The sequence below is a fragment of the Vespa crabro genome, chromosome 2, assembly GCF_910589235.1.
Source record: "Vespa crabro chromosome 2, iyVesCrab1.2, whole genome shotgun sequence".
NCBI lineage: Eukaryota > Metazoa > Arthropoda > Insecta > Hymenoptera > Vespidae > Vespa > Vespa crabro.
This window is the reverse complement of record NC_060956.1, coordinates 3,932,900-3,949,702: the sequence shown is the minus strand read 5'-3', so window position 1 is coordinate 3,949,702 and position 16,803 is coordinate 3,932,900. Positions and strand designations below refer to the sequence as shown.

Genomic DNA, 16,803 nt, shown 5'->3' with positions numbered 1-16,803 from the left:
TTCTCATTAGAGTTGAATATATATATATATATATATATATATATATATATATATATAAAATAAAAAAAAAAAATAAAAATTGCCGATTGTACCTGGTACACATTGATTTTATATTATAATTATTATTTCGACCGAAATATTCGATTGGATAATATTAATAATGATATCGTGTAACGAGCTTGAAACTTAAAAGCTTTCTTCATTAATTATTTGAGAATGTACTCGAGAAAACGTATTTCTATTTATTTTTATTTAAACATTGATGATTATTGTAATATATACGAAAGCGTAATAAAAAAGAACAAAATTTCTTTTTCCTCTTTTAGAAAAAAATATTTTCTAACTTAGCACTTTTTCGCAGATCCCTTGAAAGTTGTTGAGAAGATAACTCTTCTCCCTTTCTCTCTCTCTCTCTCTCTCTCTTATATGTATTTTATATTTTTCTTTTTTAAACATCGAGGATTATTATATATAAAAGTACATGCGATAAAAAAAAAAAAAAAGAAAATTCAATCGATGGCCAAGCCAGACGATAAAAAAAATAGAAATATATATCGTATACATATTTCGATATACCAAAAGAACAAATCTTGTTTACGATTCTGTTGTGTTCGAGTTGAGGAGAAGAAAAAAACATGCTTTCGATGATATCTGTTGTTTCAATAAAGGACACGTGGTCTATATATATATATAGTTATTTTGAAAGTAGGATTTAGGTGAATCATCTAAATCCAGGGTTTGAACAATTTCTTTTATCTCATGGGCCGCATCATCCTTCCAATTTTCTCTCTCCCTCTCTTTCTCTCTTTCAATCTATTCTTTTTTTTTTACATATTTACACTCAAAAAGTAAAAAGAAAAAAAAAAAAAAAGAAAAAAGAAAAATATCCATTTTTTTCAAAAATATTTTTATTCATTTAATATTATCTCCCAACAAACTCACTTACGTATGACGCCAATTAATGTAATTGTTTACGTTAACAATGACGTCCGTGACGTCGTTTGATCTCGTCGACAATATCAAACGAATCAAAAGAAAACCAAGAAAAGAGAAAAAAATAATAAAAAAAGGAATGAAAAATAATAAAGAAGAAAGAAAATGAGAATATATAAACCGTAATTAACGAAAGGTATTTGTCTCTTTTTTCTTTCTTTCTTTCTTTTTTTCTTTTGTAGACGTAAAGAATGGGTTAGGAATATTTTCTAAAAATTTCATTAGAAAATTTAAAAAAAAAAAAAAAAATTGACGAAGCTATAAGTCGACTTCTCTAGCAGCGAGCATTTCTACCCCTTCCTCCCTCCTTTCCTACCATCGAATTAAATTGTAAACGGGCTCGTATATTCTCATTAATCTAATGGTTGTCGATCGACTGACTAACTGACTGATCGATTTTAGTATACCAGAACCTACATTGGTCTCATTAGAGACAAAAATACAGCTCGTGTCGTATCACGGTGTCAAATGGTAGGGATCGTCTTCGAAAATCTTACAATACCAGATAACAAGGATTCCAAGGGTTCTTATGTCATTGAATAAAAAAGGGACAAAAATTGGATGGTAGTTAGGGGACAAAAATATAATAGTGGTAGTAGCAGTAGTAGTAGTAGTAGTAGTAGTAACAGTAGTAGCAGTAGTAACAGTAGTAGTAGTAACAGTAGTAGCAGTAGTAGCAGTAGTAATAGTAATTATGATTAGATCCAGATTAGAGAAGGGACAAGACGTATCGTAAGGTATAATTAATGTATCACATGATGGAACTACGCAAGTATATATGTATGTAAATGATGATATAAGAGTGACACTGTATTATGGTGTGGGGAAGGTTGATGGGGAAGGGGTTAATGCGTCGTTACACGTTCCCACGTTGAGATAATTTCCCTGGCAATCGTAAAGGGAAAAGATCATACTTTCGATCCGTGCACTCTTCTGACCTTAACAATCAAAGAAATGATATTTTTTGTTTCTTCGATAATATTTTACCTTGTCTAAGTGAACGTACGCAAATGTATTTGTTTCTTTTACTTTTCGTAGTCATTCGTTCGGTTTAATACTCTCTCTCTCTCTCTCTCTCTCTTTCTCTGTGTATGTGTGTGTGTATGTGTGTGTGTTTGAAAATTGGTCGACTGGTAGCGAAATCGCGAAACACTGCCATATTCTGACATATTTGAGAAACGAATAGTCATGTGCAGACCGACATGATTAAAGAGAGAGAGAGAGAGAGAGAGAGAGAGAGAGAGAGAGAGAGAGAGAGAGAGAGAGAGAGAGAGAAAACAGGTGACATAAACTATCCTCGAAAGTGGAAAGCACGGAAAACGACAGAGAGTAATGCGATGCACTGTCTGGTGGACGACCTTGAAGGGAGACAGCGACTGTCGGAGACAGGATAGTTCCTCTTTCTCTCTCTCTCTTTCTCTTTCTCTTTCTTTCTCTTACTCTTTCACTCTCTTACTTTCTGTCTCTCTCTTTCTTTCTCTCTCTTTCTTTCCCTGTCTCTCTATCTCTATCTGTTTATCTACCTTTCTCTTTCTCTCTTCAAGGTCGATTTACCGCTTCTCTTCTTTAGCCTTTACACGCGAGAACGAAACGATCGAGTTTTGGTATCACGAACCTTCACTGCGAGTTTACTAATCTCAATGCGATCTTTTTTTCATGGGACAAAAAGCTGATACTGTATTATAATCGTATATTGTAATTTATTTATTTTTTCTTTTTCTTTTTTTTCTGTTTTCCTTTTTCATTTTTTTTTTTTTTTCTTCTTTTTTTCATTTATTTATTCTTTCTTCTCTTTCACTCCTTCTCCTTTCCTCTTGCGTATTATTTCTGAGGGTCAAACTAATTATTATCATTATTATTTTCTTTTTTCTTTTTTCTTTTTCCTTATTTGTTTTCTATCTTTTCAAGGACATATAATATTAGGTTACATTGTATTATGTACATTTATAATTTTTCATAGAAGTCATTTAAATATAATTCGTCACGCCTTCCTCTTTGATGTTGTTTCATTTATTTACTTTTTATTTATTTATTTATGTTTTTTTTTCTTTTTTTTTTTTTTTCTTTTGGATATGTGGAATATCAATTGTGAAAATTAGAATTGTCCTTTGCGAATTTTTTCTTCCTGATAGAAATTAATATACACATTTTGATCATTTACCTGTTTACAAATTGACATCGATGAAATATTATTTATAATTCTTTGAATATATCAAATATTTGTGAATAGGTGTGTATACGTGTCATACGTTTCAATGAACGTTATTTATTATTTTCTTCTTTCGTATATTTTATAATAGACGCTTTTATCAATCGTCTTCTGTATCTTTTTTTTTCTCTCTTTTCTTTAAATACAATTTTTGCTTATTAAACTTTTTTCTTTATTTTTTTTTTTTTTTTTATAATTTTGAAGGACATCGATTTATACCTATAATCTTTTTTCTTTTTTTTTGTTTGTTCATTTATCCAATCTCCCTTTAGTTCTTTTTAAATAAATAAAATGAATATACGATATATATATATATATATATATATATATATATATATTATGTGAACCGGAAAGTAATGTCGCTTTCTTAAATTAAATTCAAACGAATAAATTTTTAACAAGTTTTTAATTTTTAATCAGAATCAAATATCGACATACGGAGAAACGACATTATTTTCCGATCTCCCCTAATATATATACACGTAAATATTAAATATTTTTTTAGGAGATTTAAACTTAAAATATATCGTCTTTCCAATGGGGAATGATGGTTTTGAAGGATAAATCAGAATATTTACAAGAAGGAAATACGAGACGGATATCTTAAATTTTTCTTAAGTCAGGTAGAAACGATGCGTCATCGCGCTGAGTAACCCAAAACTCCATTAAAAACATTGTCGCAACGGCGACGAGGAAGGAACTTTCCGCTTTCTGGCCCGCGTTTCTCAAGGCGAGCCACGTGAAAACACGCAACGTTGCACGATAAAAACTTTTCATTGCCGGTAACGAGTTCGACCTGTCAACGAGTATTCTAGTGAAAAGAATTTTAGAATTTTTTTTTTCCAATCCATAACTAGAATTTATATTTATTTTCATTCGTCTATTAAGAAAATCATTTTTATTTTAATATTTATTATAAATAATAATAAAATTATATATATATATATATATATATATATACATATTTGAATTAGAAGATATAATGAGAAACAATGAAATAAAAATATTGAATAAAATTTATAAATGAAAATAGTTTATCTCGATTGATCGTCATTTATCTATTATTTTTTCTTTTTTAATTTTTCAATTTAATTAACATTTGATTCACAATTTCCATGCGGATGTAGGATTTATTTTAATTTTCACTCGTTTATTTGTGAAATAAGTGAATAATTGGTATTTGTAATAATAATAATAATAATAATAATAATAATAATAATAATAATAATAATAATAATAATAATAATAATAATAATAATATTAATGAATTATATAAAAAATTGAAAAAAAAAGAGATATTTCCAATTGATTGATTAGGAATAAAACTACGAAACAATGGAATAATATATTAAATGAAATTTCTAATAAAAGCTAATTTATGTTAGCCTATAATTTATTATCTTTTATTTCTTCAGATCTAATTAATTTTTATTTTCGTGCAATAATATTAATACTTTAATTATCATAAATTAAATATCTTGACTTATATAAAAATGATTTATTATGATATTACTTATTATTATTATCATTATTATTGTTTTCATAGTATGATCTCAAAAATAATATTTATAGGCACGTTTATCATTTGATATCTTTCATTATATAATTTTCGAAGTTTCAATAATATTCTTTCATGAACATACTTAATCGCGTCAAAAAGTTTGTGTCTCTCGAAAAATTGAAGATCCCTTGGAGTAAGAAATAATTTCCCTTTCGTTTTAATTTCGCTTTATATCCTCTCATCTACGTTAAAAAGGTAGACTATTTGAGATCTCGAAAAAAAAGACAGGCTTTATTGAAATCTGATAAGATGGGTATCTCCGTCGAGATTGGCAACGTTTCGTCCTCGAACAGATTATAAGGAAATCTTTTGGACCCTAATCTCTTATCTTCTTCGAGTAATACATATTCTAAACTTTTCGAGGTTAAGAGGAACTGAATAGTGGAATGGAAAGAGAAAAAACAAAAAAGTTGAACCAACGAGACACGAAGGTTTTATAGAAAAATACGATCACTTTGTGCCTTTAAGCCTAACTGACGATAACGATGAAAGAAACAAAAAGAAAAACGATAAAAGAAAAAAAAAGATAAAGAGAGAGAGAGAGAGAGGGAGAGAGAAAGAGAGAGAGAGAGAGAGAGGAAAAGAAAATTAAAAAATAAGAAAAAAAGCTTTCGAACTTCCCATTGTCGGAAGGAGAAAAAAATTCTGACTTTGATCCAGACCATTTTATTTAAAATATGGTCCCTCCGTGTCGTTAGGATTTAAAGAATAATATAAAAGAGAAAAGAAAGGAAAAAATACAACTGAAGATAATTAAAAGTAAAGGAAATACAAAAATGTTGAGAAATAAAGGAATAGTGAAAAGATGGGCCGAATGGGATGGTCGGAAGGGTGGAAGGGTGGGAGGGAGGGAGGCAGGTACAGTTTGGTAGGAGGGTCAAGTGACATACGAGCGTCATTTAGTTAAAAGCCATGACATTTCGAGACGCAACCCAATTTCCTTGTCTCGTAGAACGAACACTTTTGTAATCTAAGCGAAAACGCGACGTAGTCGTGACTATAATGTTTCACGAGAGAAAGTTTACTTTTTTCTTCTCTCTCTCTCTCTCTCTCTCTCTCTCTCTCTCTCTCTCTGTTTTTTTTCTTTTCTTTTAAAGCGGCTAACAACTTTACATCGCTACAAGTTCGATCGTATACATAAGTAACATGTAACTACGTATGTATGTATGTACGTACGTTTTATAAATGAAAAAAAAAAAAAAAAAGAAAAGAAAAAACTTTACTTTGAAAATCAGACATGTTCAATTTCAATATTGTTTATTAACATGTTTGCCATCGATAAAAATTTTATATATATTCAATCACGATTATATTCACTATTGTTATATCTATATTCATAACTTTAATATTTTATTTTTATTGGAAAATGAAAATTATGAATGTCTTTTTTCTTCTTTTCTTTAATTTTCCACAAAAGAAGAACTTTATATATATATATATATATATATATATATCTTTTTATTTTACATTGTGTAATACCGTACAAATGTAAATATTAGATATTTTACATAGATTATAATCATTTATTTATATTATTTCATATTGTCTTATTAAATGATATTCGATATGTATAGTAATTTATTTTTTGTGATATTTTTAATTGATTCACAGTGTCCATCATAAAAGTAAAGGATTTTGTTAACAAGTACAATATTTTATAATCATAATCCTTTGTTTTATATTATTATATTAAAAATGTACTATTTTATATGTTCATTTGATTAATACACAAATAAGATATTATATTGTAATATATTCTTTTTATTTATTTAAACAATACGAGATGATCGTTATGTGACAGCTATAATCAAATTGAAAAAAGAAAAACAAATAATAATGAGTAATAGTCATTATTATAGTTAAACGTATTTATTAAAGATACAAGATTATTTTCACATATGATTCTATGCATAAATATATACTTTAATGGGACAATTTAATGAATTCACATATATAATTCCTATAGACGCACGTATAAATAGATTTTATCGTAATAAATTTTACTTACTTATAATTATCGCATGATGTTCGTTATAAATAAACTAGGAAGATAAATGTTAATAAGGTTTAATTGGTATGACAGTAAACAAGTTAATTAGAGATAAAGGATTAACGTTCACACGTGATTCCATAAATAATTAAATACAAATTAAATACATATATATATATATATATGAAATAATTATATTTTAATAAATTCTCCTTGATTATAACATAACATGCATTCATATAGATTTGTTTCTTATATAAATATTACATATCCATGATTACATACGCTAAGAATAATTTTGTTATAATAAATTCTCTTTAATTATGATACAATAAGATGTATCATCATGTTCAATTACCGTGAACAAATTGCAAAGATAAATGATAATAAGTGTTAAATATTCCTTTTTGTAAAGTTAACTTCTTAATTAGAGAAACAAGATTACATTTATACATGATTTCAAACACATAAACACATACATACACGCAGGTATATACTTTTAAGTAGTTATATACATATATGTATATATATATATATATATAAAGTTCTTCGAAGTTTCTGAGAATGTTGAGGAACGTTTAGAGATAGGACATCCAGTAGCAAGACGACAGCGAATTGCGTAGGAATATGTAGAAGGATGATACGGAAGAGATGATAGTAATAGTGATTGTAGTAGTGATGATGTATTGATAGTACTACTAATAGAAGTAATAGTAATAGTAGTAGTAGTAATAGTCATAGTAGTGGTAGTAGTAGTCGTGGTTGCTGTCATGCTGACAACGGAACCTGCTTTCAAGGCGAACGCGAACTCAACGTATTTCAGGGTAAGCTTTCTGAACACGCAACGTTTACTGCCTATGCTTGGTCTGTCGGTGCTATGCGCAAAATTCTAAACCAAGAATGACAAAGGAAACGACCGATCGAATCTAATTAATGGAATCATCTGTTTCGAAACTTCCTAATGTTGTTTTACGATTGAAATCAATAGAATCTTTGAAGTAACTCCTTTTGATACTCTCTCTTTCTCTCTCTGTCTCTGTCTCGATACTCTTTCTTTTTCTCTCTTTGGATCGTTAGAATCGATTAGAAAATTTATACATTTTAAGGATAGCGTGATATAACCTTTTCGTATTGAAGTTCTGTGTAATTGGATATTTATTTATTTTTTCTTTTTTTCCTTTCTTTCTTTCTTTCTTTCTTTCTTTATTTATTTTTCTTTCTCCTCTTTTTCTTTAACATTGAAATAAAAGAGTAAACTTTTGTTAGTAAGTTTCATTAGTTGAGTAACTTTTGTTATTTGCATATGAAAATAATAATAATAGTAATAATAATAATAATAATAATAATAATAATCGCTCGTTGACCGTTCGATAGCTGCATGTACGAAAATTCGAACGAGATTGATCGAATAATGATATTTATATGGAAATTTCTTTTTTTTATTCTTTTTTCCTTTCTTTTTTTTTTTTCATTTTGTTTTAATTTCCATTAACATACACACGCCGTGGAGATTAATATGTATGGAGAAAGTCATTATTAAAAATGAAATTTTCAAATGGAAAAAAAAAAAACAAAAATAAAAAACAAAAACAAAAAAAAAAGTAAACAGAAAAAAAAGTCTACATCACAAAAATATGATTTAATTCTTTTACGTTGAATTATCTGCCACGTAGACGTATTATTTAATAATGATCAATATAATTCATTAAACACTTTGACGAAAAAAAATATCGATATAAATATTTATTATATATTTATTGTTTAGAAATATGTTATAAATATATATAAATATATATATATATATATATATATTGCGTGAATAAAATGAAAGGATATTATTTGTATGGAATTATTTTCTCTTCTTTTTTTTCTTTTTTTCTTTCTTTTTTATTATTATTATTATTATTATTATTATTATTATTATTATTATTATTATTATTGTATTTAATCATACGAGTGGAGAGGTTAATATGAATAAACGAAAGGATCAATACTCGTTATGCAGATAGAAAAGTGATGCATCGATCGAATTTAAATGATAGCGAGTGACCATCGTAAGAACATCGTGCGATAGGATAATCTCCGTGATCGTCGTAGTTATGTCTATAGTTCAAGGCTCTTATACTTGATTGTTTTAAGTTGCGACACGTAAGGGACATGCAGTTACTTACACGGAGGTTGTTCTCTTTGACAAGAACAACGTAAAGTATTTATCTATTTTACTTAACTCTTTAAAAATCTATGTAATGCATTTAAACAGTGTGTTATTGCTAACGCGTATATATGTGTATATATATATATATATATATATATATATATATATATACATACTTACTTTTTATTTGTTCGCACTATTGTTTCCTTAGTATTTTTATTGAATATTATTGTTATTGAATTATTGTTTCAAATTATGATCCAAGAAAAATATTAAAAAGTTATACGCTCATATTTATCCACGTATATATATATATATATATATATATATTTTTAATTTTTTTTTTTTAATCAATTTTTTAATTAAAATAAATTTCTCTTTTTTCTTCTTCTTCTTCTTCTTCAATTATTCTAACAAGAAGATAGATACGACATATAATTTTTTAAATACAATCTCGTATGTGATATATGAAAAAATTTATTGAGAAAATTATTTTATAATTCTTTTTTTTTTTTCAGAAGTAAAAGAAATTCTTCTTTAATATTTCTCATTATATCTCATTATATTTTCTAACTCATTAAATATATTATATAGCTATAATAATACAAATTAATAATGACAGTTAATAATAATATTTAATTATAATTAAATTAATAATAAAAATATATAATAATATTTCATACACAAAATATATATATATATATATATATATATATGTATGTATATGTAATATGTATAATATATATTATATTTAACAATAACTATACATATATTTATATATATATATATATATATATATATATATATATATATATTAAAGTATAAACCTTTTTCTTTTTTTAATATATACTACGAATCGTTCAATAAATTTTATATATCATAATCGATTAAAAACATCGCCAATTCATTTTTTATGAAAATGTCACCTACTTAATTATACGATCTACGATTAATCGTATTTAAGCAGGAGGTATTCGAATCCCATTTAGTTTTCCTCCTTTCCGGGTAAATCGAACACACCCAACGTTGGCGTGCCACTCCAGGAAAACGGATAATCTATTTTCCGTTCATGCGAATCTCGATCGTTCGATTGTCTCTCCCTTTCATCTTTCTCTCTCTCTCTCTCTCTCTCTCTCTCTCTTTTTCTCACATTCTCTCTTTCTCTTTCTTTCTGGAGAAATAGACCCTGGAGATTCAACTCGTACGAAGCCAATTAATTGACGCCGACACCTTCGTTGTAATTCTGGTATTTCTGAAACTCATCGAAAGGACATGTATGAAGTACTCTATTTAGCCGCATTCTGGTCATGCAAATTCTATGAACCCACCCAATAATGGCGTGCGGAAAGACAGAGTTCAGATATAGAAACGTAGATAGAAAGAGAGAGATAGAGAGAGAGAAAGAGAGAGAGAGAGAGAGAGAGAGAGAGAGAGAGAGAGATAAAGAGAAAATCGTGGCATCGTGTTGTAAATGAAAGTGAGAAAGTGAGAAAGAAGAGGAGAAAAAGTGAAGGAAAAAGAAAAAAGAAAGGAAGAAAGAAAAATGGCCGTCCATTAGGTTGGGATCTATTTGTATTACGAAATCACTTTGTCAACAGAGTAAGCGAGGAATCGATGTCAGGGTTGCCTCGACATAGCTCGTTCTAAACGTCGATAAATCCTTCGGTTCACCGCGAACATTCTCCCTTTACCATTGATCTTGTACACTGATAAAATATAAAATTCAAACCCTTTCCCCCTACCCCTCACCCTTCGCACGAACGTAGACCGCACACGGGAATACACGCGGAATAACGATAAACGGTAAAGAATGTCGATAAAGAATGGTGATAGCTTATTTTTTTACATTCCTATAAAATATTTTCGTCCTTATTTTATATAAAAGTCTCTCTCTTTCTTTCTCATTTCAATTGGACATTTTCTTCGTTAAAAAAAATACGTTCTAGGAATTTAAAAATCGATAAAAGTAAAATGAATAAAGAGAGAGAGAGAGAGAGAGAGAGAGAGAGAGAGAGAGAGAGAAAGAGAGAGAGAAAGTAAATAATTACCTACCAACATGAATAATTCTAAAACAAACGTATATAATTATTATACTACAAGGGTATATTTCATTATCTTCATAATTTTAATAATATGTTAGAATATTTTATCAATTCTTTTTTTCTACCTTCATTTCTTTAATAATAAAATAAGAACATATTTTATTAAAAAGAAATTGAAGAAAATGTCGTTATAATATCTTACGATATATTATAATATTTTACGATATATAAACGATTATTTTATTATCTTTTAGATGTCTTATAATTTGTCTTTCTATATAAAACAAAATATATCATATCGCAATATCAGTATCAATATAATAATGTTTTTCTGTAAATTTTCTTTTTCTTTGATCCTTTCTGATTTATCAGAAAATAGGAAAAAAAGAAAAAAAAAAAAAGAAAAATAAATTATAAGGAATATTAAAAGGTAGGACATAAAAAATTGCGTTCTTATTGATTAAAAGAATATAGAAAAGATAAATAGGGATAAAAGAGATAAAAGAAAGAGAGAAAGGGATAAAAGAATATAGAGAATACGTGGAGAGAAAAAATAAAGTGAAAAGAAATTTCATAACAATTTCAAATAAATAAAAAATGATAATAATTATTTAATAATATAATAGACGTATTTTGTTGGTTTATAATTTCTCTGAAACCTCTATTATTTCTGCCCAATCGACATGAAATTTCATATAATTGTTCTTTATGATCCGACGGAAAATTTAGGCTACTTAACTGACGGAAATATTACCTATAAAACAGGCTACGAGGCTTTAAACGACTACAAGAGAAAGAGAGAGAGAGAGAGAGAGAGAGAGAGAGAGAGAGAGAGAGAGAGAGAGAGAGAGAGAGAGAGAGAGTGAGAGAGTGAGAAGGTTGGTATACGAGCGACGTAAAATACGAACCAAGAGAGACAAAATGAAATTTTGAAGTTGGTTACACTAGAAATGCATTGATTGAGTGATTTACGATTTTGACTTGTGATCTATGTTCCGTGTTCCATGTTTTGTATTCCGCATTCCCTGTTCCGTGTTACCGTGTTCACTGTTCCATATTCCTTGTTCCATATTACTTCGAGGAAAGAAAGTACAAAAATGTTTTCTTTTTTTTTTTTTTTTTGTAAAGCACGTCCGTCATGCTTCACGAAGTAACAACAAGTAATTACTAGTAGATATGTATTTACAAATTTATACATAAAAAAAAAAAAAAAGAAAAACAATGACAAAAAAATATATTATTGAAATAAATATACCTGTAGAAAACAAAGAAAGGAAAAAGAAAAAAAAAAGATCAATCGAAGAAGAGAGAAAAAAAATGAATACGGGGTTGGGGATTGGTGGGACTAGAAACACGTGCAACACTTTTCAATTGAAACACGAAGGAATGAAAATCAAAACGATTCGTATCGACGAGTTCGAAGAGACATAACGTGTTCATCTTTCTCTCTCTCTCTCTCTCTCTCTCTCTCTCTCTCTCTCTCTCCCTCTTTTTCTCACTCTGTTTGTATTTCAAAGAACGTCAGCAAGTTTTTCCGCAATACGTTGAAAACGTTTCGAAGGTTGGAACAAAACTTCCTCATCGTCTCTCCCCCCTTTTTCTTTCCCCTCACTCCACTCCTCAACCATTCTCGAGACGACGTTCAGCAATAGAGGAACGGAAACGCCATTATGAAATTTTTCCGGATACCGGACACGCTCGAACGAAAGCCGAAAGAGAGTTTTTCAACGGTCGAGCCTCTCTCATCGTTCTCTTCGTTTCCGTAGATGCAATATGCTTGCATTTCCCCCATCCTCACCCTCTCTCTCTCTCTCTCTCTCTCTCTCTCACTCACTCTGTTTCTCTCTCTATCTCTCTTCCTCCTTCATATTTTTCTTTTTCTATCTTTTTATTTTTCTCTTCCTTTTTCCTTTTTTTTTTCTTTTCTTTTTTTTTTTTGTCTCTTTTTCTTTTTTATTTTACTCGCCCATATTAAAGGAATCTCGTGGATCCATTCCAATTTGGGATCATTTCATTCGACAAATCGTTTTTGTCTCTTCTTCTATCGCAACGATAATTAATTGTAATTTTTATACAAATGAGCAAGTATTGATTTTGTATTTTTTAAACGGAGTCAATTTTCTGTTTCTTTTCTTTTTTTTTTTTTTTTTTTCGACGATGATACACTACTGTAATGATCTAATAAAATATATGTACGAGTCGCTTATTTCCCAAATCGATTAACTTTATAAAACGAAATTGTAGAGAAATGCGATGGAATAATGTAAATTGCTTTTTTAAAATTCCCTTTTAAAATATAAATACAAATAAATATTGTAGAATTGTATAAATGGAGATCGTAGCTTTCGTCTAACGATATATTAATTTTAATGAGATGTAATAGTATTAGAATAATCGTTATTACTGAAATAAATTTTATTTTTCATTCGAGGCTACAACAAAATTTTTTCATTTCAATTGTATTAAATAACGAAAATTAGGAGTATTTTATTATGAATATAATAAAGTAAGGACAATCATCAAGTTGTTTGACATTTAAATTTTTAAAAATTCAATAAGTGGAATTAATTAATTTGCCTTCGTGAACGACTGATATATATATATATATATATATATATATATATATATATATATATATATAATTCTAATAGAAAGTAAAAAATTTACATCTTTTCAAATATACATCACATATGCATACACATATACAACAGAATTTACATTTACATTCACTGCATCCTCATAATGATTCGTCAAGTGTCACTCGCTTGAAAATTAATGACGGAATATTTAAAAAAATATCGAAACATTTAAGTTCCAATATATAAAATCGAATATATTTAGTTTTATTTTTTTTTTATTTTTTTATTTTTTTTTCTTCATTCTATCGTATTGATTAATCATAATTTTTTATAGAAATATATTTTATCGGATAAAGATTAATTTTATTTTATTAACAGACATCAAATTTTTTTTTCCTCTGAGATAATGCAATACCGTAATAATAATAATATAATAAAACACAGAGATACTTTTTGACATTTAGATTTTATATTTATTTATTTATTGATTTTTTTTTAATAGTTTCTAACAGAAGATTCGTTAAACCAAATGTATATATACACATTTTTTTTTCCTTTCTCTCTAATCTTTTTTTTTTTCAACCAGTAAATAAAAAATTTACCACTTTAAAGAAACAAATTAAACGCGAATATAACATAATTTACGTTTTCATTCACAGTATCGTCATAATGATTTAATAAGTATCACTAGCTTGATAATTAATGACGAAATATTAAATATATCGTAAGATTTAAATACCTATATATATATATATATATATATATACATACATATATGCATACATACATACATACATACGTAATAACGTCGGAAATATATCTTTAAACGTTTGATCTAACATCCATACGATTTGATTTATCATTTTAATTTATCACTTTAACCATCGATTATTTTCATTATTTAACGTTGATTTAATTCGATTGAAATATTCAAAGAACGAATAAAACATTTCGATCATTATTATTCGATTAGATTATTCGTAATTATTGTATAATATCAATCGAATCTATTGGCGTATTCAGATTGTCGATGAATAGAAAACGATAGAGAAAATAATAATGTAAATGTGTTAAATAAAAAGCAAATCGAGAATGCGACGGTGTTGTTTAACAAAACAAAGTCGCCATATTTACGTTAGCGTCGTTTACAGACGCATGGACGTCTTGTTTCTGTATCGTGCTCTGCGGGTTGAGGTTACGTATCGATTGGCGAGTCTGACCTAACACTGACATACTTCACTCGCGAGGTCTGACCTCTGTTCCGTATCGTGTATCGACCATTACCATAACCTTAGGATTTATATAAGTTTATCGTCCACGAGCGCTTCCACGATCATTCCTAACGAGCAAACAATGATGGCCACCTTATCTTTCGATTACAATGATAACAAAAACGTTTATATCTGTCCTATTATCAGGATTAACCGTCTCGTCCACATGTAAAATCGTCCACATGTCAAATTTTATTTTTCTTTAAAAGAGAGAGAGAGAGAGAGAGAGGGAGAAGATATTATTAATAAATAATAATAATAATAATAATAATCATCATCATCATCATCATTAATAACGATTTTTCCCTAAACTTTTGAAATAAAAAAGAAATTTTCTAATTTGATTTCGTTTGATTTTGTTCGTTCTTTTTATTTTTTGTTTCTTTTTGTTTCTTTTTTTTTTTTTTTTTTTAACAAATATTCGACGAAAAGTGTACATATGTATTGTAATGCGATAATGTAATAACGTGAAAGAAAAATATATTTTTAAATCAACATTCAATTAAATAGTCGACGTGTGTAAGTACATATATGCATATAGGGACATGAAATACGCGTGGAGGTGGGTGGGGGTTTAAAAAAAATTTTTCGATAATCCTATATTTCGTCGTAAAAAATGACGTTGGATATTTCGATCTATGTTATTATAGTTGGCTACACTATATGTGGTTCGCATGCCAAAAGAATAATAATAACAATAACAATAACAATAACAATAATAATAATAATAATAATAATAATAATAATAATAATAATAATAATAATAATAATAAAGAAAGAAAAAAGAACAGGAAACAAAAAAACAAATGTCGCAAATTAATCATCCACCACAGGATTAACTGACAGTTGACATATGTGATACATGGACAACTTAAAAAAAAATATATATATATATATATTTTTTTTAAATAGTTATCATTAGCAAATAATTAAAGAGAGAGTAAAAAACGAAAATAAAAAGAAAGGAAGAGAGAAAAAATTAAAGTCAGACATTTCGATATGTTATTACAGTCCGCTAACATGTGGTTCACCCACGATGATGGAATCTTGGGGTCCAGGGAGGACTGGTACACCACCACCCTCCCTGCCAGTACCACCAGCTGGAAGCAACAATGGCGGTGCTACATCAGTGGCCAGTGCAAATGTTGTACAACCGAGTACTACAGCTCCTATTGCAAGTCCCGAGGGTGTCAGCGATGTAAGTATAAGCTTTAAAAATCCGCAATGTTATATACAATGAGCTCGATATTTAATAACAATAACTTTTATCGAATATCCTTCCCTTTAGAATAATAACGATTCCTTGCATCTCTTTTCAATCTTTTTTTTTTCTTTCTTCTTCTTTATATATATATATATATATATATATAGACGTACATGTATATCTTCTGTAAATAATTTCTTTGATAAAATGAAACGAATGACGTCATTAAAACGTGAAATACTTCGAGTTTATGTTAAAAAGTTTATCGTACGGAATATAAACAAGTCGTGTTAACAGCATGATCATATTTAGGAAGATATTTAGAGATACAGAGTTATTCCTACGTAAGTGTATACATACGTATATAAATTGAAATTAAAATCTCTATTCAACGTGATTTGATCAAAATTTTGTTATATTATTTCATGATTGAAACGAATTTACACTCTATTTTCTAGATATTTTAGATTCATTTTTAATTCTTTACTCGCAATTTTTATAATCGGTGAAAAAGAAAAAGGAATTAACTTATGAGATTTTGAAAAAAGATTAAATCGATTTGTAAAATTATTTAAAAAACGTTTTTTAAGTTACTTGAGAGTTTTTCATTACATCCTCTAACATTGAATAAAATTAATTTATAATGCAATATACGTATGTCCGTTTTATTTTGAATTAATTTACAAATAGGTTCGTAGTTTAATCGTAACGTTAAAGTCTCTTTAATATAATGACTTTTATTTACAAAACAATTTTAAACGTATCGTAACATTTACAATATAGCATATAATGTATGATA

At 27.9% G+C, this 16,803-nt stretch overlaps 1 protein-coding gene across 14 annotated transcripts in view; it reads left to right on the top strand.

The window, feature by feature from the left end:
* The window catches only part of LOC124421721 (potassium voltage-gated channel unc-103), a 150,116-nt gene that overhangs the window by 62,448 nt on the left and 70,865 nt on the right, over positions 1–16,803 (top strand). For all 14 annotated transcript variants that reach the window (XM_046957235.1, XM_046957247.1, XM_046957243.1 and 11 more), the window contains one exon: positions 15,812–15,998. In XM_046957235.1, coding sequence (XP_046813191.1) covers positions 15,812–15,998 — 187 coding nt within the window. The remainder of the gene's footprint in view (positions 1–15,811; positions 15,999–16,803) is intronic.